This window comes from Esox lucius, chromosome 13 (assembly GCF_011004845.1).
Source record: "Esox lucius isolate fEsoLuc1 chromosome 13, fEsoLuc1.pri, whole genome shotgun sequence".
NCBI classification, from domain to species: domain Eukaryota; kingdom Metazoa; phylum Chordata; class Actinopteri; order Esociformes; family Esocidae; genus Esox; species Esox lucius.
Genome location: NC_047581.1, coordinates 30,570,985 through 30,596,081, shown reverse-complemented (window position 1 = coordinate 30,596,081; position 25,097 = coordinate 30,570,985). Strand labels below are relative to the sequence as shown.

General features: G+C 44.4%; 2 protein-coding genes across 2 annotated transcripts in view; both read left to right on the top strand.

The window, feature by feature from the left end:
* Positions 1-25,097, top strand: part of LOC105014530 (protein unc-13 homolog B) — a 160,375-nt gene that overhangs the window by 80,234 nt on the left and 55,044 nt on the right. The window lies entirely within an intron of this gene.
* LOC117595415 lies at positions 5,693-24,575 on the top strand. The gene is made up of 2 exons (XM_034296333.1): positions 5,693-6,208; positions 21,275-24,575. The coding sequence occupies exon 2, from the start codon at positions 21,426-21,428 to the stop codon at positions 24,519-24,521; it is 3,096 nt and encodes a 1,031-aa protein (XP_034152224.1). The 5' UTR covers positions 5,693-6,208; positions 21,275-21,425; the 3' UTR covers positions 24,522-24,575.

Below are 25,097 nucleotides of genomic sequence, written 5' to 3'. Positions count from 1 at the left end.
CCATTCACAGCACATGTAGTGGACCTTAGGTTCATTGTCTGTCGACTCAGGCAATCGTGTTTTTTTTTGCGACATGGAATTGGATCACCAGGTGCTTTGTGTCCCCACTCTGCCACTGTATTTTACCCTCAAAAAGCCTCCTTAAAAGCCAAGGTCGAGGAGTAAAGGAGACGAGATGTTTTGTTTAGATGGCTGATAAACCGGCAGCGCTTTCAATTCAGCTACCAGTGGGAGACAGATGGACAAAAAGAGAAACAGGCAAACAGAAAGGGACAATGACAGAAAGAGAGATCGAGAGATAGAGACAGAAAGACAAACAGACCGACAGAGGGACAATGACACAAAAGGAGAGAGATTGAGAGACAGAAAGAGAGAGGGACAGATGGAGCGAGACACCAAGCTAGCGAGAATGTTAGAGAAAGACCACAAAGAAACAATCCTACGTTTACTAACCCTAAACTTAACCATAGTAATCTAACATTATTCCTAATCTTAACCTAGCCCTAATGCCTAACCCTAAACCTGTATATTAATACATAAACTTAACCATAATTATACATCTAACACCGATTTTAACTTTTGCAGTAAACCTCAAACTGAATCCAAAATGCTAATTTTGGTGACAGAAAAAATATTAGGAATAGTAAATATTTTCAGGATTAACCAACATTTAGGCCATTTTTGGCCCTGCTTTGTAGTTTAAGGTCCAAAATTCATGTTTTTCAAAATAACTTTACCAAGAGACATTCTTAAAGGCACAGTCATTTTTTTCCAACAATCCATTATTCAGCTCTGCAACAATCTGTAATTAGCGTTATTAGCATCGTCCAAATTCATGAATGAAAACTGTTCATACTGCTATCGAAAAGCTATATTGCAAGTGAAAAACGACTCCAAAACACTTCAAACTACATTCAGTAATCTGTCGCGGAAGAATAATGTTTTGAAACTGTACACTGATGAAACAGCGGGCAGAATTGGCTGAATTCAAACTGGCACTAGCAAACTATTTCCTATAGCCACCATACACCGCTTCTGTTCTTCGGCAGTGGTTTCATCGAGGTGAGCATGAATATTAACTTCAACAAGCTATGTGAAGATAGGTTGCTTTGCCTAACTGGCCCATTTTTGACGGTGGACAACAGAATAATCTTTGTAATTGTGGAAAATGGCCTGGTCATATTGAAGGTGCAAGGGACGTGAAAGAGAAGACTTGAGGTTTCACTTGTTGCAATATCTGTAAGGTCTGTTCAAAGTTCCATCCCTCAATCCATCACCAGGACGACATATAGCCTCCAGATCCCAAGATGCTCCAGATCCCAAATCATAACAAACGCAGCACGCCTCCCAGCTACAAGTTACTGAAATACTAAGCCCGTTCAAGCGTTTGTGATAGCTTTATAACGTTCTTTGATCTTAGCATGCCTTCCATGTTTACAATTTAGCTTATCCTAGTCTGTACCTTCGCCTAAACCTTTTTGACATACGCACTTGTATTTTGGATTTTGCCTGCTAGTTTACATAATTATGTATATTATTGCTTTACTTGCTATATCTATAATATTCAATACTTCTACCCATATTGTTCATATTTCCCATTCTACTGCTGCTAGTTAACACCACTATGTGTATTGATGCTCTATTTTTTGCTCTTTTTGCGCTTTATATATTTCTTAATTCTTACTACGTAAATGTCACGTGCCATGTCACATTTCATTGTGCAGGATGACGCTGTGTTATTTGGTGCATTTGATAAATAAACTGTGAACTTTGAACTTTTCTATGTTTGCATCGACTTCTGCCTGTTCACGTCTGACCACACTGTTTGCCTGCTCGCTGGGTTTTGTTTGGAAACAGATTCTACCCGCTCTGCAATTCAGACAATACCTCTGCCTCACCCGAGTCATATTGTGGGGGAATCAATGGAGCAACTTCGCCAACAAGACATACAAAGTTTGCGAGAAATAGTTTACAGAGGACTGAGACCCACGTTCACTTAGAAGACGACTAAAGACGAATACAATTCCATCAAGTTACCCAGTTCAACCTGTGGAGGAATACAACATTGTCATGTTCTATGAGGTAAACAACACCACTTAGCGGTACGTACCGTTTTCATTCATGAATTCCTATGATGCTAATAACGCAAATTACTGACTTTGACAGAGCTGAATAATGGATTGTTTAAAAGAATGACTCTATGTGCCTGAAGGAACAACTCGGGGGAAGGGAACTGTAACCGAAATAGGATTTTTGGACTAACTATCCCTTTAAGTCAGAAACACTCAAGCACACCCTCACAAACACATAGACACGCACCCTCCTGCTTTTTATTGAGCCTGGTACATTAATTGCCTATTGGCCCTGTGTCATCAAAACAGTGCACCCCCCCCCCCCCCCCCACACACACACACACACACATCTCATAGTAATTCTTAATTACCACTAAATTGTCCATTTCCACCCAATGGGAATGTACATACACTCAAACACTTACTGTCGATATACTCTCTATGCCGCCTTAATGCTCACTTCAAAAGTCTGATTAACTGAATAAGTGCATCACACAGGCAGTCAATCACACACAGACACACACTCACACATCCAACCAAACAAAAGCATTTTCATTCACCCATACGCATACAAAAGATTACATCATGCACCCATATATAATCACAAAGAGAGAGAGACACACACACACACACACACCACAGATACGCAAAACCAAACGACATAAAGAGATGAAACGAGAGGAGTGGGAAAGCATTTGAGATAGGAGAAGAGGAGAGAATGGAAAAAGGAGAGAGGGAGGAAGGAGTTGGGTAGATGAGGAAGAGGAGGAGGAAGGAGGTATCACAGGGGGATGATGAAAAGAGGACAGGGGAGGAGAACAGGATAAGAGGAGTAGAAGTGGACAGGGGGAGGAAAAGAGGAGAAGATTGTGGGGCAGGACACTGTGTAACTACTGGAAGCCGCAATGAGAGGCGGAGAGGTGAGTGTCTTTGAAGCCCATATCTTTGTGGTGTATGGTTTCTTCTGGAGCCACATAACCAAATATTTAGAGAGCTAATTCAGGTAAATATTCAGAGAGTTCGTTCAGGTAAATATTTAGAGAGCTAATTCAGGTAAATATTCAGAGATTTCGTTCAGGTAAATATTTAGAGAGCTAATTCAGGTAAATATTCAGAGAGTTCATTCAGGTAAATATTCAGAGAGTTCATTCAGGTAAATATTCAGAGAGTTCATTCAGGTAAATATTTAGAGAGCTAATTCAGGTAAATATTCAGAGAGTTCATTCAGCTAAATATTTAGAGAGCTAATTCAGCTAAATATTTAGAGAGTTCGTTCAGCTAAATATTTAGAGAGTTCGTTCAGGTAAATATTTAGTGAGCTAATTCAGGTAAATATTTAGAGAGTTCGTTCAGGTAAATATTTAGAGAGCTAATTCAGGTAAATATTTAGAGAGTTCGTTCAGGTAAATATTTAGAGAGCACTTGAAGGTAAATATTTTGATAGCTCGTTCAGGTACATTTTTAGAGAGCTCATTCACGTAATTGCCAGGGACTTCATGATACAATATTATTGCAATACTTGGGTGCCGTTCTAATTTATATAGCTAATGGTTACTGTAATTTTTACGTATTGGTCATGTCCGTTGCAGAGGGACTGAAGAGAACCATGAATGTCTATGTTTGGATTAGTAATGGCAATAAATAAAGTGTTGAAAACCAACTAGTGCCCCATTAATAGAGAGGCTGAAGAACAAATGAAAAGTTACAGAGGAGGGGAAGAAGAGTTCAGCTGCCCCAGAATAGTAACACACAATGTAACTGTTGATATATTGTACTACCTGTCTCTTTTCTCCTCACTCTTCACTCTATTCTCACCTCTCTCTCTCTCTCTTCACCTCCTCTCTCCTCTCCTTTCTCTTCACCTCTTCCCTCTATTCTCGCCTCTCTCTCTCATCACCTCCTCTCTCCTCTCCTTTCTATCTCTTCACCTCCTCTCTCCTCTCCTTTCTTTCTCTTCACCTCCTCTCTCCTCTCCTTTCTTTCTCTTCACCTCTTTGCTCTCTCTTATCTTTTCATTTATCTGCATCTCTCCTCTCTCTTCATCTTTCCTTCTTCGCCGGTATCTCTTCTCCTCTCTCACTGTTCACCTCCTCATCTCTCCGTTCATGCTCTGGAAGTGATAGTGGTTCGGTGCTGGCTAGCATACTAACTCAGACTGATCATCAAAGGGCTGAAGGCATGACATTGGCTGAAAGTCGCCATGGAAATCAAATCTTTGCGCGCCTGTTTTGTGTGTGTGTGGTGTGTGTGTGTGTGTATTCGGGAGTGTTCATTTGATTTTCTTCAGAACATTTAACCAGACAATTGATCCCATCTACTCTCTGCTAAACCCAAGTGGACTAAATGTGTCTGTATGTCTGCTAGAAAAGACAGACGCCATGCTCTCTGTCAAACACACACACAGACACGCACAACAACACACAGGAGGTTATTTAACCCTCTGATTTCTGCTAGATATTAGTAACCAATCATGATTAAAAACAGAATAGTGATAGGGTTAAATAGTCTCATTTAAAGCATGAAAGTCTTACTTTAGAAAATAAGGAGAGAGAGAGTGGGGGAGACAGAGAGGGTGGGAGAGAGAGTGGGGGAGACAGAGAGGGTGGGAGAGAGAGTGGGTGGGAGACAGAGAGGGTGGGAGAGAGACAGGGTGGGAGAGAGAGTGGGGGAGAGAGAGTGGGTGGGAGAGAGAGAGGGTGGGAGAGAGAGAGGGTGGGAGAGAGGGTGGGTGGGAGAGAGAGGGTGGGAGAGAAAGAGAGGGAGGGTGGGAGAGAGAGTGTGGGGGAGACAGAGTGGGTGGGAGAGAGAGTGGGGGAGACAGAGAGGGTGGGTGACAGAGAGGGTGGGAGAGAAAGAGAGGGATGGTGGGAGAGAGAGAGTGGGGGAGACAGAGAGGGTGGGAGACAGAGAGGGTGGGAGAGAAAGAGAGGGATGGTGGGAGAGAGAGATGTGTGGGTTATTGTGCCTGCTTAACTCTGAGTCCATGTGAGAGAGTGAAATCGAGCAAGAGAGAGTGAAAGAGCGTGAAAAGGGAGTGAGCAAGCTGATAAAGAGAGCGAGAGGGAGATGGACTGAGTCAAGAGTGCAAGAGTGAGTGTGAGAGAGCAGAAGAGACAGAGGGAGAGAGAGAAAGAGAGGGAGGGCAAAATAAATAAAGGGTGGTAAACTGAGGGAGGGGGAGTGAGAAAGAAAGAGAGGGAGAGTGTATTGGGAGAGAGGTAAAGAGAGAGGGCGGTAGAGTGAGCGAAGGAGGGTGGGGGAGGGATGTAGAGAGAGCTGAAGTGAGGGAGCGAACAAGACACAGAGCAGCAGTTTGGTATAAGCAACAAGCTGTGTTCACTCCAACTGGAGGGAGTGGAGAGAAAGGCTGAACAGGATGGAGGGACTATAAATGGATGAATCCATATGAAGAGAGTGTCTGTGTGAGTGACTAGCATGTTGTCATAGCATGAAAGAGAACGTGATTGAGGAGAAAAAGAGGGTGAGAGAAAGACTTAGGCGGAAGAAATAGTGAAAGAAAGATAGACGAGCATAGGTCAAAGGAGGGTGTGACAAAAAGAACGAGAAAAAGGGAGCAAGACAAGGAGGGTCAGAAAGAGAGAGAGAGAAGGAGGGTCAGAAAGGGAGAGAGAGGAGTGTCAGAAAGGGAGTGAAAGGAGGCGGAGAAGAAGAAAGTGAGTGACCGTGCCCCAGAGGTTTTGAGCGATGACACGGTCTTACAGTAGAAAAGAGAGAGAGAAGAGAGAGTGAGAGAGAGAGACTGGGCACTGCTCATCTCTCCTCTGCTCTTCTGTGTTTGTAGTGATGCCAACACCGGTGCTACTTAACTCTCAACCCTCCTCCAGAGAAATGGCTTCTGGGTTCGCCCATGGGACTCCAAAGGGGGACATGACAGTCTCACGCCGTCACGCCTAGCCATTTCTTCAGCCTTTTTTCCCCTCCGAAACAGTGTGATTGTTGGAGCTCTCCTGTCGCGGGTTGGACTCTGCTTGTGTCGCGGATTCCGTGCGCCCTTCTCACCGTCTTTGCCGGGCGATCCTTTGGGTTTTAGTAAACTTTGTCTGACGTCTTCGTTCTCACTTTCCGTCGGTTCCTCTTCACGGTGATTGATTTATCACCGGAAGTGTCTCTGTGAGGTAAGTTGGTGTCTGCAATCTGTTCACCTGTCTGACTGCTGCTACTGCTCACACTAAGATGTAGTGCAGGCTGTTTGTCAAAGCAGAACGAGACATTGGTTCTATATTGGGGTCTGTAATAATGATGTATGATGTTGAAATAGCAGAGAAAAGGGGCACACATTTCTTCTCCTGTCCTCATGGTTGCCAGCTGAGCTGTGGGACTCTGTTCTAACCCAGTACAGCCGGAGAGTCCTAGGGACATCTCCACAAAGACCTTTTACCTAGTGGTCTTAGTACTGGTTTTATCTCTCTTTTTGTCTCAGTCTCTGTCACCCCAGTCTCTTTCTCTCCTTCCCAATCTCTTTAAACCCTACGCCCCCCCTTCTCTCTGCTGCCACCCAGTCTCTGCCAACCTTACTCCACTGTATTCTACTGTGTTCTACTGTATTCTACTCTACTGTATTCTCCTGGGCCCCCCTGTAGTCGTGATGTGCTAAGCAGTGGGTGGTAGTGTCAGCCAGCCTGCAGATGTGTTGGTGTCAGGTAGTAGGTGTGACGCGATTGAACTGTCAGTCTTCGGAGTGGTTCTGTTTACATCACCACACCAGCACACTGCCTGACTCCACTCAGATTAATGCACTGACTGTTAGTCTGCCTCTGATTTTCCGTCTGATTCTGGCTGTTATAGTGGTTGTTATATTGGCTATCATTCTGGCTGTTATAGTTGATGTTATAATGACACTTCTACCAACTGATGTGATGACTGTAGACTGTTGTAATTAATGTTATACTGACTGTTTTATTGACATACTGTTACACTGGTTTTACTGACTGTTACAATGGCTGTTATAATGCCTGGTATAATGACTGTTACAATGGCTGTTACAATGACAGTTATAATGACTATTATACTGACAGTTATACTCACTGTTATAATGACTGTAGTAATAAGGGTTATAATGACTGTAGTAATAAGTGTTATAATGACTGTTATTTTGAGTATTATAATGACTGTATTACTGACTGTTCTAATGATTGTTATACAGACCGTTATAATAGCTGATATACTGACTGTTATTATGATTGTTATGTGGACAGTTATACTGACTGTTATTACAGCTACTATATTGACAGTTATAATGACTGTTATAATGTATGTTATACTGAATCAAACTATGTGTGGGTCTGTGTGCCTGTGTTGTATCTGTTTTTGTTATTGTCAGTATATCTTTGTGTGTGTGTGTGTGTGTGTGTGTGTGTGCATGTGCGCGTGTTTGTGAGAGAGAGAGAGAGATGCTCTAGTGTTGTGCTATAACCTCCATTAACCTGTGATTTAACATGACACATTAATGGTCAGCTGGGGTACTCAACTTGTGATGTGTCTAAGTGGGGAATACCTTGACTGTCTCCATCATGTTGCAGTAATGTTGTGCTATTCTGTTGTGTTTCGAATTGTTCAAACACACGTACAATAACAAGTGTCCTATGGTCACTCCCAATCTTTTACATTTTAGGCCTTTCCCGATACTTAATCCCTTAATTAAACCAGTGAAAATGAATACCTAACCTTGAGCTTTATTGTAACTAATAATTGTTACCCTGCAGAATGAGGACCTGACCCAAGTTCTATCACAAACCCTTTACTCTTAACTTAACCAGTAGGAAGGATTGTGTCAGGAGTTCAGTTGCTTTCAGTTTGACAGAGTTGACCACCTCTTCTGTCAAATCCACTGTCAATTACGTGAACCAAAAAAAAAACACACTCACACACAGGGGGAAGTGGGTTGATGTGAGTGATGGGCTAGATGACAGTGAGAAGACAGACAGAGAGGATCAGAGAGGATAAAGACGGAGGTCAGCGTCCCCCTGGACAGCACAGTGGATGCGGAGTGAGGGAGGGAATACTGATCAGAAGGAAAAGAAAGAGAGAGAGTAGAGAGCAGACTGGAGAAAGAGGACAGGGACGGAGACGCAGAGGAAGACCAGAACCAGAGACAGGTGAGGGGTGGACAGGAAAGGCATAAAAAGGGAGGGACAGAGAGAGAAGAGATGGACGAAGGGAGACAGAGGGGATGGAGGAGGGTTCCGACGTAACAGAACAACACGGATCCAATTTGAAGGGCTGAGATGGAGGCCAGCTGAAGGGGGGCAGACTGATCCCCCCCATCCTGTGTTTGTTATTGATTTGTTGATTTCTGAGGCTCTGATCAAACCAGCCCCCCCCCCATTTAGCTATTTTGAAATCGCTTCCCGTCCCTGGGATTGATTGAACTTGTCCGGCACAATGGAACCAACATGGCAGTCCCAAAAGTACAAATCCCCTCTGGCACTCCGCTGAGGCGATGCATAAACACGCCCTTTCTGGCATGCAGTCTGGCCGTCGGAAAGTCCTGCGTCCGTTCGCTGGGCGTAGCCATTCCCGCTCAGTGGCAGCGTAGGGTTATGTCCTCCTGGATGAAACCAGGGACCGCACGGCCAAAGAGATGCTTGGACGGCTATGGGACGGCAAATAGAAGATAAATCAATTAGCATCACTCTCGTCCTGTTAGCTATTGATGGCAGGCTGCCAAACACAGAGCAGAATACTCCGGGAACGGTGAAGCGCCGTCCGGGAGGGACAGAAAAGTAGGAAGAGGAGAGGAGCGACGGAAAGGAAAGGGGACAGATGGAGAGAGAGAGGAGTGAGGAGGAGAGGAGGCGTGGAGCGGTGGAGGAGAAGCCTGCTTATTTGATTTGTTTAGGCGAGCGATTGCATGCATGCCAACCCCCCCCCCCCCCCACCTCCAACCCCACCTGTCCCCTCCATTGAATAACAATGACAGTTGCTTGAGCTCTCCTAACCAAACTGACTTCAGGCTGGAAATTGGTTGCGATGCAATCTTGTTCTCTAACCAGCACCGTTCTGCTGCAGCGGGAATAATTGTGCACAGACAAACACAGAAAATACCTGTAACTACTTTACGTGCATACTGTACTTTTACATTTAACACAAGTCATTCAGCAGATGCTCCTGTCCAAAGAAACTTACAATAGTGAATGTTTTTTTTTTTGTTTGTCCCCCAGCCCATGGGAATTAAACCCACAACCTTACTTGTCTGTGTTTGAAGTTAATGTGTGTGTGTGTGTGTGTGTCTGTGTGTCCGTGTTTGAGCGAGTATGATGAGTAACTAGTGGAGGCCTCTGTCCCACTCACTCATGACTCACCATTATATGCAAGAACGTTTTCTGGTGTTTTACCGGGTGTAACCGGATTTGACCGGATGTGTTCCAGTGTCACTGGATGTTACCGGGTGTAACCGGATTTGACCGGATGTGTTCCAGTGTCACTGGATGTGACCGGATGTTACCGGGTGTGACTGGAGGTGTCTGGATGTGACTGTGCATCCTGCTCTTGTGTACTTTTAGATTTGTTTCAATTACATTAGGTTTTCTCAGGGCCATCACCTTATAGGATTTACGTCTGAATGTTTAATGAATCTAGAGCCAGAGCCCGTTGGTTTTACACTCATTTTTCATTCTCTCAAGTGTGCATTGGCTGTTTCTATTTCTTCCTCTCTCACACTCTCCCTCCATCTATAATTCTTTCTGCCACCCTGGTCTATCTTGTCACTGACAGCTCAAATGCCACTGTCATTATAGGCAGCTGTTCTCTCTCTGTCTCTTTTCCCTGCGCTGTCTCTCCTCCTCTGTCTTTTCCCAGCGCTGTCTCTACTCTGTAAACCAGCTGCCTCCTATTCTCCTGCCTGTCTGTTTGTCTGTCTCACTGATTGTCATTCCTCCACCCTGGTTTCAAGCCTTCTACTAATGGGGATATTTATTTTCTGTCATTTTCCTTTTTACACATGCAACACAGCTGTAATACCCATTACACACACACACACACACACACACACACACACACATACACACACACTCAACATCACTGCAGTAAGTGCACATTCCTAATTAGGGAATTCTAATGTCTCCAGGGTCCAATGTCAACATATGACTATGCTGACTGTCTGTTTCCTCTTTGGGGACTCTTTTCTGTCTTACAGTATTTGTAGGCAGGTGTATTTGTGACGAGGCTGAACTGGATATGACTGATCTTTTCATTGGTTGGTGGTGTTGAGGCTTGTTTCCATTACAAGGTCTTTAGATGGCCGTGGTTGAATTTCTTCTTCTTTTTTTAGTGGCTTTCAGTTTTTGCTGCTCGTAGGCGTTTTTTTCTTATATTGATGCCCTGTCCCAAGGTCTCCATAACTCTGCTATTACTTAAATTGGACCTGCAGTAAACGTTTATATATATATATATATATATATATATATATATATATATATATATATATAGTTTTCCTGTGGAGTAATTATAATGATCCAAGCTGCCATCATTTATGAAAGTCATGACCATCAAAACCAATGTCAAGATTTCTACAAGTATTAAAGAAGGGTGGGTGTGTGTGGTGTGTGGGTGTGTGTATGGTTGCCTGTGTGGGTGGGTGTGTGTTTTTATGTGTGTGTGTGTGTGTCTCGGCCGACGTCGGGCAGCTGGCCATACGCCGGCATCTCCATTAACATCACCCATCAGTGGTCAAGACTAGGCTTAAATAAACTCATTGTAAGAGAACTGCGGTAAAGTGGTTCTGTGGATGAAGACTGCCTGTGATTTGGTGGTTCTGTGGATGAAGACTGTCTGTGATGAAATGGTACTGTGATTAAGTGGTTCTGTGGATGAAGACTGCCTGTGATATGGTGGTTCTGTGGATGAAGACTGTCTGTGATGAAATGCTTCTGTGGATGAATACTGACAGTGATTTGGTGGTTCTGTGGATGAAGACTGTCTGTGATGAAATGCTTCTGTGGATGAATACTGAGAGTGATTTGGTGGTTCTGTGGATGAAGGCTGTCTGTGATGAAATGCTTCTGTGGATGAATACTGAGAGTGATTTGGTGGTTCTGTGGATGAAGACTGTGTGTGATGAAATGGTACTGTGATTAAGTGGTTCTGTGGATGAAGACTGCCTGTGATATGGTGGTTCTGTGGATGAAGACTGTCTGTGATGAAATGCTTCTGTGGATGAATACTGACTGTGATTTGGTGGTTCTGTGGATGAAGACTGTCTGTGATGAAATGCTTCTGTGGATGAATACTGAGAGTGATTTGGTGGTTCTGTGGATGAAGGCTGTCTGTGATGAAATGCTTCTGTGGATGAATACTGACAGTGATTTGGTGGTTCTGTGGATGAAGACTGTCTGTGATGAAATGCTTCTGTGGATGAAGACTGTCTGTGATGAAGTGGTTCTGCAGATGAACAATGTTTGTGATGAAGTGCTTCTGTGGATGAAGAATGTCTGTGATGAAGTGGTTCTGCAGATGAACAATGTTTGTGATGAAGTGCTTCTGTGGATGAAGAATGTCTGTGATGAAGTGGTTCTGCAGATGAACAATGTTTGTGATGAAGTGCTTCTGTGGATTAAGAATGTCTGTGATGAAGTGCTTCTGTGGATGAAGAATGTCTGTGATGAAGTGCTTCATCACATGAGGAATGAACAGACACAGGGAGATGGAAGGGGTAGGAATGAATATTGCAAACATCAATAGTTCAGGAGGTTCACAGGGACATTGGTAACAGTACTTTGCTAACTGACAATTTCTCAAGAGACACATCCTTTTTCCCCTTTTTCTTTCTCATGCACTGTAATGTGAGCTTTAAAAATGGACATAAACCGTCTGGGCACTAGTAAACAAATACCAGACAACCAAGTCAAGAAGGACATTGAAAAAAAGTAAAGTCAAAAAGAAAAATAAAGAGAATTTAATATGTGACACGTATATTAGACTCTGGTATATACAGTATAGAATGTTGATATGCACTTAGTGATCGTAGAGTAGATAAATGGTACAGAATGGTACAGAATGCTGATATGCACTTAGTGAACGTAGAGTAGATAAATGGTACAGAATGGTACAGAATGTTGATATGCACTTAGTGAACGTAGAGTAGATAAATGGTACAGAATGGTACAGAATGCTGATATGCACTTAGTGAACGTAGAGTAGATAAATGGTACAGAATGGTACAGAATGTTGATATGCACTTAGTGAACGTAGAGTAGATAAATGGTACAGAATGGTACAGAATGCTGATATGCACTTAGTGAACGTAAATGGCTATGTGCAGCGGTGGAGGAATTAGATGAGTTATTCAGCACTCAAACTATGTTTAATCAATGTGAGCAGTATGTAAAGAGTATATTTACAAGAGCCCTTGGAAACTGGCAGCACAAAATGGTACATCATCTGGATATTCAAAATCGTTCCTTTACTCATGGCGAAATGTGTACAATTCTGATTCCCAGAGATTGATCCTTGAGATGGTTATTCCCAGTGTTCGATACTTGGTTTGCACAGCAATGCACAGTCGAATGTATTTGTCAAACTACCTGTATGCTATATTTTGACACGCCTGATCTTATTATGAAGTGGGACCTGGAGCCTGATACATTTTATTACAAAAGGGGTCTCCAGCAATCCAAAAGGTTTGAGTGCCGCTGCCATGCAGATCTGTATGTCATACTCAATGATTCAGTGCCCTCGTGGCATTTAAACCGGTCGTCAAAAAGCATCCACGAGAGCTCCAGGTCCCCAGAGCAATCATAGCTGCCAAAGAAGTTGAAAACTCCCCTCTCTCCATCCTCTACTGGTAATGTTTATCCTTGCTTTCATACACATCAGTTGTGTCCAGGTGGTTTCCATGGGTACTGTGACAGAGCTTTCAGCTAATTTGTCTTTTATGCTCTTTCATTTTTCTCTACCTTCCTCTTTTTCTCTCTCATTCAATGTCAGCATAAAGGCTTCATTTGCATGAGAAACGTGTTTACACTGCCAAAGCATTTGGAAAATAAGCAAGATGTAATAAATGACATAATAATGAAAAAACGAATCAGAAATGCTAACTAATCATAACAGATGACATGTGCGAAGGGAAATGTTTTCCTGGTTGTTTTGTCTTTTCCTTTCCCACACAGTCTTGATTCCTGTCCTCCACCATCCCTATGATTTTCTCTTTCCCTCCTCCTCCCACTTTTGCATGTTCTCCCTCTTTGTCTCTCACCCCCCTTCTCTCTCACCCCTTTCTCACTTTTATCCTGTCTTCCTGTTTCTCTCTCTGTTGCACTGTTCTTCTCATGCTAGCCCTGTCTCTCTGTGTATCCGTCTCTCTCTTGCTATCCATCTTGTTAATGGCTGTGGTGGCAGTAGGAGCCTCTGAACTTCACAGCTGTGCTGTGATCCTGTCTTCTCCTCCTCTCCTCTTCCTCTCTCCTCCAGAGCGTCTGACTCTGTCTCTTGGCCAAGTGGACCTGGCAGCGTTGCCATGGCGTCCAGAGGAGCGTTCAGGCTGCTGTGTTTACCGACGACACTTTACATTGTTGCAGAGTATTGGTGGAGGAAAAAGAAATCAACGTTATATTTCGGGCATATCATTTTTTGGGAAAATTTTTTTTTTTATACTACATAGAGATATCATTTTAGTTATAACGGGAATTGCCTGCCCCCAAAACAAATTCTCTTCAAAACATGTAATTTCTTGTAGATAGGAAGCCACATTTTCTTTGTTTTTATCACTTTTATTTCCATGACTGATCACAGAACCCATTTTCTTGTGGCTCTCTGCGGAAGCATATGGTGAACAGCATGTCTGGAACATCGGAACAGAATCACATTTCCAAGATTGCAATACTATCTCTACCATGCAGTTAGACAGTCCTGTCCATCTCTATCATGCAGTTAGACAGTCCTGTCCATCTCTATCATGCAGTTAGACAGTCCTGTCCGTCTCTACCATGCAGTTAGACAGTCCTGTCCGTCTCTACCATGCAGTTAGACAGTCCTGTCCGTCTCTACCATGCAGTTAGACAGTCCTGTCCGTCTCTACCATGCAGTTAGACAGTCCTGTCCGTCTCTACCATGCAGTTAGACAGTCCTGTCCGTCTCTACCATGCAGTTAGACAGTCCTGTCCGTCTCTACCATGCAGTTAGACAGTCCTGTCCGTCTCTACCATGCAGTTAGACAGTCCTGTCCGTCTCTACCATGCAATTAGACAGTCCTGTCTGTCTCTACCATGCAGTAAGACAGTCCTGTCTGTCTCTACCATGCAGTTAGACAGTCCTGTCCGTCTCAACCATGCAGTTATATAGACCATTCATTTTGTCTCAGTCTATACCATGTAGTTAGATGTACCATTCTGTTTGATGGACCTTTCTCTGTGTCTGCTGGCATTTTAGAAAAATACACAAACATCACACTTCTTTGTTCTCTAACATTTTCCCTTCCTCTTCCTTATTCCCACCCTCCCTCACATTATTTACTCCCTCCTTCACATTATTTCACTCCCTCACATTATTTACTCCCTCCTTCACATTATTTCACTCCTTCCCTCACATTATTTCACTCCCTCACATTATTTACTCCCTCCTTCACATTATTTCACTCCCTCCCTCACATTATTTCACTCCCTCCTTCACAGTATTTCACTCCATCCATATTATTTCACTCCCTCCCTTGCATTATTTCACTCCCTCCCTTGCATTATTTCACTCCCGCCCTCACATTATTTCACTCCCTCCCTCACATATTTCACTCCCTCCCTCACATTATTTCACTCCCTCACATTATTTCACATCCTCCTTCACATTATTTCACTCCCTCCCTCACATATTCCACTCCCTCCCTCACATTATTTCACTCCCTCCTTCACAGTATTTCACTCCCTCTTTCACAGTATTTCACTCCCTCCATATTATTTCACTCCCTCCCTTGCATTATTTCACTCCCACCCTCACATTATTTCACTCCCTCCCTCACATATTTCACTCCCTCCCTCCCATTATTTCACTCCCTCCTTTCCAGTATTTCACTCCTTCCCTCACATTATTTCACTCCCTCCCTCACATGATTTATATTACTCCCTCACATTATTTCCCTCCCTCACATTATTTCTTCCACTGCTTCACACTTTTTCACTCCCTCCCTCACATTATTTCCCTCCCTCACATTATTTCACTCCCTCCCTCACATTATTTCACTCCCTCCCTCACATTATTTCTACCACTCCTTCACACTTTTTCACTCCCTCCCTCACATAATTTCACTCCCAAACATTATTTACTCCCTCCTTCACAGTATTTCACTCCCTCCATATTATTTCACTCCCTCCCTTGCAATATTTCACTCCCACCCTCACATTATTTCACTCCCTCCCTCACATATTTAATTCCCTCCCTCACATTATTTCACGTCCTCCTTTACAGTATTTCACTCCCTCCTTCACATCTTTTTCCTCCCTCACATTATTTCACTCCCTCCCTCACATGATTTCGATTACTCCCTCACATTATTTCACTCCCTCCCTCACATTATTTCTACCACTCCTTCACACTTTTTCACTCCCTCCCTCACATTATTTCAACCACTCCTTCACACTTTTTCACTCCCTCCCTCACATTATTTCACTCCCTCCCTCACATTATTTCACTCCCTCCCTCACATTATTTCCCTCCCTCCTTGACATTCTCCTTCTTAAGATCTCTCTCCTGACTTTCATACCGCATCTCGTTATCCTTTGTCTGCTGGCATGCCTACAGGGTTTGTCAGACCTTGAGTAAGCTCTGCTCTCCAGGTACTGCCTCTGATTGGTTTTACTTGAGCACTTCATTTTGGTCAGTGCATTGCAATGCCTCTTAGGAGGAACTGTTAAAGGAAAGGCGTATTTTAGCTGGGACTTAATTGGGGATGGAAGTATGTGGACATGAAAACTAAACACAATAAGTATTTGTTGTTGAGAACTACAAAAAAATTGGTATGTGGCCATGAAAATATATTGATAGAAGTACTAAGTGATCCCAAAATGTAAAAATACTTGAGAGATCAATGGGTAGGATATTTTGACACAGACTGTCATTGGTAGATCAGTGTTTACTAAAGGATATTTCTTGGTTTTAGTACTTGCTGGCTTTGCAGCAAATGTTTGTCCAACTAGCAGACGTTCTCGGTGTCTCCCCAAGGGCTGTTCCTTTTTCCATGGCAAAGAGCACCCCTCAGGGTGCAGATTAACTCCTGTAGAAGATCCCCTACCGTGCGCATGCACACACACACACACACACACACACACACACACAAATATACACACTCTCTTACATCTTGCCTTCGTAGTTTATTCTGTCATTTTCCTCTTTGTCAATTCTTCTATTGCCACACAAGGTGACATCAATACAGACAGGCAGACAGACAGACAGACAGAAAAAGAGGCTGACAGACAGGCGGACAGGCAGATAGACAGACAGGTGGACAGACAGTTGGAGAGACTGACAGACAAAGGTAGGCAGCCAGAAAGGCACATTCATTGTGATTTCTTATGGCGTCTGGCTTGGGTCATTCATTTGGAGTCTAGAGAGTGTGAGTCGCTGCTATGATATATTTAACCCCTCAGAGATGGACAAGGAAACCCTGTGTGTTTTTTAAAACCTGTGTAGTGGCCACATGGTTTGTGTGGGTGTGTATGTCCTGATTTTTAACGGCCAGCTGGTTTTTGGTAAATAGCATGTTTACCAGTCTGTGACTTCAATAATCCAGATCAGTAAACCAATCAGAGAGGGAGATTAAATAAGAACACAAAGCTAAAGGCTTAAAGCTGATTCTCTGCAGCGGAACAGAACAATACCTTCCATTTCGATACATTCCACTTGTGCCCGATCCCAATGTCTTTCTCTTTAAGACTCATGAGAACTCAGGAGAAAGTTTACGGATGTCACAGTTATTTATTTTGTGTTTCAGGGGTGTTTAAAAAACATTACTGTATGTTCTATCATTAGTGCTTTAGTGTCCCCTGTAGTTAACATTAAGACTCACTTGATGATAAATAGGAAACATTTAACATGACAGTGAAAGGGTGACTCAGGTGCTTATTCGGCAAATGCTCATTTTAATTAAGACATTTTCTAAATATCAATAAAATGTACCCATTTTAACTGCATTGATCTTCTTTTCAAGAACCAGAATAGCCCGTCGTAAACACATGAAATAATAAAAAATGTATTTACTCTGTCCGGATCTATGATTGAATTACACTGGAAGATACTTTTTTTCTGAAAGAAAACTTGTTGTGTGCCTGCGTGTAATTCACTTTAATAGTGCTTTTGGCCCTTCAGTTAAGCAATGCGCCAGTCTTGGATGAACCTGTAGCCTGCTGACGTTGCTATTTCAGAAAAAGAACAAATATAGAAACGATGTACTTCCCCTTGATGTACGTCTGGCGGTTAAGCATACCTTGCAGTGTCAGGAAGGTTTGGGCGAAAGTAATTCTGCCGACCCACACAACTTGTTTGTCATTACCGAGTGATCAAATTCACCACACGTCAGCCAGGAAAAATGCTGGAAAATAATTGCTAGATACTTCGATAGGTATGGCGGGGCACTGTCTGTGTTGCGTTGATTAGATAGTAGTCGTTGCCGGAGGTGTCTGATGTGTGAAATTTGATTATGACAATTTGCCGTGGAACGTGTGAAAACTGCGTTTACTTTCAGAGTTGTTCTGCAAGCAACCTAATGGGCTGCAGAGCGACCAGTAGCTGTCGACCAGGGAGGCCTCTGCTTTAATGACGTTAATGACAGGGCCAGTGTCATATAAGTGAGATTCACATACAAATTATGAAAACAATGTGGTAGATACACAAATAAGTATATTAGATGTCTGTTGTCTCAGTTGGTGTCAGCCATGTTTCTGATTGAAACTGAAACATGTCAACAGACAGAAACAGTGGACTTGTCATAATCCCCCATAAATCCTAGTGGCACAGCGTGCTATTGGTTGTTATCTCATTTCACCATTCATTTATTCAATAAGGATTTTTAGAGTCGCTTCAAAGAAGGCCTGTGTTTTGTTTAGTCTTACTCTGGCTAGGCATTTTTGCCAGTTGTCTAAATCTCCTCTGGACATGATGACTGTACTAATTTTTGCTTCCATTAGCGCTATACAAATTTGTTTCCTTGTATTTAGCCAGTACTGATGAAAAGATGAGCTTTACAACCCATGACTGACACTGATCACATCAAATGTATGTGGCGCGTGCCACAATCGATTGGGGTCTGTAGATTTTGTGTTTTTTCGCTGTTACAGAACATTAATTTTTCACATAATGTAGATAAACGTTTTCAGGGTTTCACAAAATTATTTCAAACCGCATTACAGTGGGTGGACACCAATATAACCAGGGGACCCTGCGTGCAGAAGGACAGTCCAGCAGTTCAAGCGATTTTTGAAATTACACAAATTGCAGATATTTGTTGTCATTTACTTTTTTAACTTGGCAATCCTGTTTTTAGAGCTAGCTAATGTTTTGCTCCATGTAGTCCAGCCTCTGTAGTTGTGCCGGTGAAGTAATCTGTGGATGGCAGAGGCTGACACATTCACAGAGAGAGAGTCTGACACATTCACAGAGGGAGAGGCTGACACATTCACAGAGGGAGAGGCTGACACATACACAGAGAGAGAGTCTGACACATTCACAGAGGGAGAGGCTGACACATTCACAGAGGGAGAGGCTGACACATACACAGAGGGAGAGGCTGACACATTCACAGAGGGAGAGGCTGACACATACACAGAGGGAGAGGCTGACACATACACAGAGGGAGAGGCTGACACATACACAGAGGGAGAGGCTGACACATACACAGAGGGAGAGGCTGACACATTCACAGAGGGAGAGGCTGACACATCCACAGAGGGAGAGGCTAAAACATTCACAGAGGGAGAGGCTAAAACATTCACAGAGGGAGAGGCTGACACATCCACAGAGGGAGAGGCTGACACATCCAGAGGGAGAGGCTAAAACATCCACAGAGGGAGAGGCTAAAACATTCACAGAGGGAGAGGCTGACACATTCACAGAGGGAGAGGCTAAAACATTCACAGAGGGAGAGGCTGACACATTCACAGAGGGAGAGGCTAAAACATTTACAGAGGGAGAGGCTGACACATTCACACCTGCCTCCAGGGGTATGTTCCTGATTTGTCTGACAGTCGCTGTTTTTCCTGTCTTCATTATGGTGTATTTTTATGACATTCACTGTAGAGGTTTTGTAGGGCTCAGCATTTTGGCTGTCTTTTCAATAGATTTGTTTTGGATTTTAAAGACTCTAGTTGGCTTCCTTGACATTGATATTTCTTTGGTTCTCATGCTGACAGACTCTAAAAGCACACTGGGAATCAAGACTAGACGATGATTGTTCTGTGGGTGTTGAACCTTTAATTTATTTAATTTGGTAGGAACAATTTCTATTGAAGAGATGGATTATAGTCTCTCCATGTCTCTCTCTTATAGTCTCTCCATGTCTCTCTCTCCCTTTCTCCCTGTCTCTCCCTTCCTTCCCCTTGTTTTCTGTCTCCCCCTCTGTTTCCCTACTCCTCCCCTTCCTTTTCCACTCCCAACTCTCTCTCCCCTACTCCACCCTTTCTCCTTCTGACCTTCTCTCTCCGTGTTAAGGGGTTTCTCAGTGTGTTTGTTATGGAAAGGGCATTGAACCTCCGCTGTCCCTCTGACCTGCAGTGATGCATAAAGCCACATAGTTGTTCTGATGTGTAGTGGGGTACTCCAGGAAGTCAGACTGACAGATATATAACCCAGGACGGTTAGACAGACGGACATCCACCTGTGGGCCACACAGACAGGTGGACATACATACAGTACTCGATGTCAGATAAAATGTACAGATAAAATGCTGTCTGATGTTAACATTGATCTTTGATGTCCGATGTGTGGGTTTTGTGTGCTTCATATTTAACTGGTGGCAATTCTGCAAACCAGACATGAACAAATGAATGATTCAGATTGTCAGGCACGCCAATCCATTATTTTGTATGAAATTGCTCAGACTAAAAAAATCACAAGGTGCCATATTGTTTATTATTTGGTTGCATTGTTGCAGACTCACTAAAAGGGGCTACTGGAGGGTCTAATTAGCCCCTACACCCTCAATCATCAAGGACTGAGGGTTTAGGGGATCATTTGGGATTCAGCCTGTGTCTTTCTGAGGAGCTCACCTGCTTTGTGGAGAACGTCTGGCTGGAGCATCGGCTTTTCTGTCCAGTGGAGGGGCTACATGTAGTGCTGGAGTGAGGAGAGCAATTACTGCGCTAGTCAGGGCAAATTACACAGCCATCAGGGCCCGGGGAATGACAGACGGAAGATATGTCGAACAGAGGGGAGGGTATTTCATTACTTCTCTCATATTAGTGAGAAGGACCCAGGAGGAAGCCTGAGCAGAAATGCTTAGGAACTAGGAAAACTATTCACCCATGCCCCATGTTGGTGTAATAATAGTAAAATTACCAGATAGTTCCAGGATTTATTCTGTTACTGATAAAGTAGTTATTGTGCTTATTCTAATTATCTTGTGGAAATCACAAATTTTTGCTCATAGCTTTTAAATGGCAACAGCTCTGTCATTAGCCCCCACTGGTAATGAACAAAACCCCTCTTTCAGAACTGGCCTTAAGATGTTAATGGCAGTGTAGCAATATGGCATAGTGCTTAGGTAAATGACTTAATAACTGTAAGGATTATGGCCTTAAAGATTATGATGAAGTCCTCTTTATAATCCTGAAAGCTGGACACTTGAACCCAATTGCTTCTGTGGACAATCAATTCCATCAACAAATGCATAGGACGGATGTCTGTGCATGGCGTTTGACACAAGCACATCTGCTATGCCGAAGAAAGCAATTCTATATGAAGTATTTGTAGAGCATTTATCTACTGTGCCGTAGATTACAACTTCCTCCAGTTTTTGTCTCTTTATGTTTGTGGAGCTTGAGGGCTAACCTAAATGAAACATAAATGTGCCTGTTGAGTCTGCTGTTCATTCGGCGGCATATTTTATGTCTCTTTCACTGTGCTTCAATGGGGAATGAGGGGAAATGTGTGTAGATACATATGCTGTGGATGACAATTAGATTTTAGACAATTAATATGCTCAAATAAGCATAATTAGTTATGTAATTAATACAAATGTGTAATTTAATTTTGATTTCCCATCTTTCTAGACTTGTGGAATAATGTTCCAGACAGTTGTTGCTAAATAGGAACACATGAATGTCTTTTTGTGGACAAGACGCCTGCCCTCACTTTTAATGTGACTCGAGCAACAATGTAAGGGGGACTCCAAAAGGCACAACTTGCTATTTGTCCTTGAAGATGTTCTCCCGGAACCGCTTCAATGGACAACATGGAACAGGAGCCACTAAGGAGAAGGTTCGCAAAAAAAGGGCCCCAAACCCGAAGGTAGCGCTGGTCATCCGGGGTAAGATCCACCGCTTGCTTCAAGGGTCCAGCCAGGATCAGCCTGCCCCAGAAACCTACTCCTCCGCGATTGAGGAGGAGGGAAGAGGGGAGAGGCAGGTGGAGAAAAGGGAGGCGGCAGATATTTTTGCGAAATGTAGGCCCAGAGAGGAAGCTCGCTCCTCAAGGTTCCCCAACGGGAAGGGGCATGGAGGGCCTTCGGGGGCATCCTGTGTTGGAGAGGTGGAGCTGAACAGAGAAGGTTGTGTCAGGATCCCTTGCACTCTACAGAACAACTGTGGCAGCAGCAGCCAGTCACAGAGAAAGAGGAGTTGTGCTTTTTCAGATGGCACCAGGACCGTGCCAGAACACAGACACAGAACACCCAAACACCAGAAATGGATTATTCCTCCAGGGATCCGAACAATCCCAGAACGAAGAAGAGAATCCCAGTACCGGATCAGCCCAAACATGAATGGTTCTGGTTTCGCTGGAGCAGCTGGAAGTAGGGCTGAATTTGCTTGGTCACGTGCAGAACCAAAGAGACCTGTTTCTATGGGTGACTATCTGGATTACAACTTCAACAGAACTCGACATGACACTTTGTTGGAGGAGGATGAGGAAGAAGATGAAGAGGAGGAGGAATCAAGTGCCATCATTGAACACATTCTAAAGGAGCTAAAGGGGATCAACAAGATCCAGGAGGAGATCTCTGACCTGCGTGATTATCTGTCATCTGTTCGAGGCTCGGTAGAGGAGGTCTCTTCCTGTGTGGATGCTGTGCTTCTAGAGATAGAGGGCATTCGCTCCGGAAATAAGTCCAGTTGTGGTCCAGGGGATAGGGCTTGGTTTGGGGCAGCAGGGGGCAGTGACGGGTCCTCTTTTGTCCCTCGCCAGAGACCTGTCAGTGCTTACGGCAGTTTGGGCAGGCAAGTGGCACCATCAGATTCCAACATCTGCCGACCTTTCAGCGAACGCCACAGCATCCATGGTACGCCGGTGGAGTTCCACCTTCCGACGTTAGAAGAACGGTCTACCACAGGCTCACCAGGGGCAGAGTCAGTGGAACCTGATGGCCTTGAGCAGGAGGATGATGAGCCGGAAGACACATCGGAACACAGCTCAGACATCCCCGAACCTACTATGGTCAGGAAACTGGATTTCAGCTACCTGGATCGGCAGGATGGCCAGGACTGCCACAGCATTAGTTCCCTATCCTCAGGACACAGTCCTGACTTAGAGTCTGACCGTGAACGGCCCTCGTCCAGTCATGCAGTTTGTGGTGGCACTAGTGGTGGGGTTAGAGCTGGTATGGTGGGGGTTTGGGGTGGTGCTGGCCAACAGCACCGTGGCACTGCAGAGGCTAGGTGGCAGGAAGGAGTCTGTTATTCCAGACAAGGGAGTCTTGAAGAACAGGAGAGGGTAGTGCCTCCCTGCTTTGAAGGGGCTGCAGGCTGGGATCGATGCAGGGCCTCGGGGGGTTATGTTACCAGTACCCTGGGACAGTCCACCGCAGGAAGCTCAGACCGCCTCTCCATCCACTCCTCCGGACGGCACTACAACTCCCCAGCCAGCACCTCCAGCCGTGAGGAGTGGCACTCTCATAGACGACGCCCCCAACCACAGCCAGGGACTCAGGATTTTGTCGATGCCTTCCCAGGGAGCCCCAGCCTAGGTTACGAGTGTCCTGCTGATTGTTCATTCCCCCAAAGTTCTGGTTACCACTCAATGGAAGGACATCCTGTGGCAGTAGAGAACTATGGCTACACAGATCGCCCCATCACATCCGCCTGCGAAGTCGATAGTTACCAGAAGAATTTTTCTGACTATCAACATGGCATGCTTGAAGAGTCTACAGAGGGAACATGTACCTGGACTGAGAACTCCTTACTGAGCTACCCCACTGTGCCCGAAACCGACATGCCATTGGTTAGTGGGGATTTTACAGACATGCCATTCGATGAAAGTTTTATTGCCGATTCGGACGGCCGCCTCCCTCGCCCTAACAGCGCAGAATTCCAAAATGTGGGTTTTAACGTGAAGCGGATTGGTCGAGCAGTGTTGGATTTCAGCTCTGCCCTGCGTGGGGCGTTGCGCAAGCTGGAAGGACCTGGAACCGCTCACAGTCCCGGGGACGAGGCAGAGATTAGGATCCCCACAGATCTCTTTGTTGAGCCTCAAACAGAAGACTTACCCGGTGCTGATTTGTCCCAAGAGGATGGGGTGGTGGACACAGGGGCCAGGGATGATACAGAGGGACTGACCCAGACCAGCTTCCTCTCTTCTGCTCTCTCGGACCCCAGTGAACCCCTACCAGAAGAGATCAGCGACATCCTCCCACGGGACCAAGCTGCCCCTTGCGAACCCTTTTCTGTGTCCTACTCCGGAGGGGACATCTCCCACTTAGGCCCAGACCTTGCGTCACCAATCCCAGAGGCCATCCTCCCTCCCCATGTAGAAGGAGGGGACGGACGAGTCTCTCCCCATGTAGAAGGAGAGGACGGACGAGTCTCTCCCAAACCTCAGGCCCCTGCAGACGCTCCCACTCTCTCTCTTTCGCAATGCACCACTGCAGACTCCCTTTCGTTTTCCTTCTCGGCTGAGGAGCCGGCACCCCAAGAGACGCGTGGAGATGAACCCTGTCCGCTGCTGCCGGAGACAGACACGGTAGTCCCAGACCCCCTTGGAATCCCCCCGGACGAGGCAGTGGAAGAGGCAGAGGCAGGGGGAACAGAGGAGCATCCCCTGGAGATGAGCCAGAGGGATGTACGGAGGCTGAAGTGCCTGAGGACATTTCAGCAGATAATGCGGGAGAAGAGAGAGACACGACGCCAGCTCACCAGCATGACAATGTCCAGTTTTGAAGAGGTTGACTTCGTCCCAGGTAGCTATCACCTATGGTCGTCCGTGCCATTCATCCCGAACTGTTTGTCATCCACCACTGTCTGGAACAAAAACACACGTTCCTCATCCGATTCTTTTTTTCTTAGCATCAAACTTTTTTCCTCTTAAACGTGTGCATACTGGTATTATCTGTCTCTGTTTTTGTCTTCAAAATCCTCATCTCCCTTTACTGTATGTGTTTCAGTTTCTTCAGGCCAAAGCATGAGTCACAGAGTCTGCATTTTTCTGTTTGAGATTAGTTCCTACTCTACAGTGATCTTTTCTTTTTATGTTTCCTCTCATATTTTTACCTTCTAGAGTTGTTTTCTGTGTTGTGTCCATGCTCCTAACTATTATTTTTTTCCGGGGGTACTTGGGGTTGAAGCTACAAACAAACCGTAGATCTTCATTCTACCTATAATGATCAAAGACTGTAAGTCTCTTTTATGTCTGAGCTACAATACCGATACCTTAAATACTGTATATCCCCAATATACATCTTCATCAGTGGATATTGGCCCAATATGCTGTTACTTTTGTTCATATCCAGAGCTCTTCCTCTGCAATATGTACTAATTAATACAGTGAATTAAGCTTCCAATGACATCCAATGAACTTGCATGACATTTGTATTTCACATTCACACACTATTCTTTTAAATCAGATTTTCTTACCATATCTGGTATTAAACCACTTACAGATTGG

Bases quoted from the DNA above. Each gene is read 5' to 3' on its own strand.
- LOC117595415 (XM_034296333.1), top strand. From the start codon at position 21,426: ATGTTCTCCCGGAACCGCTTCAATGGACAACATGGAACAGGAGCCACT.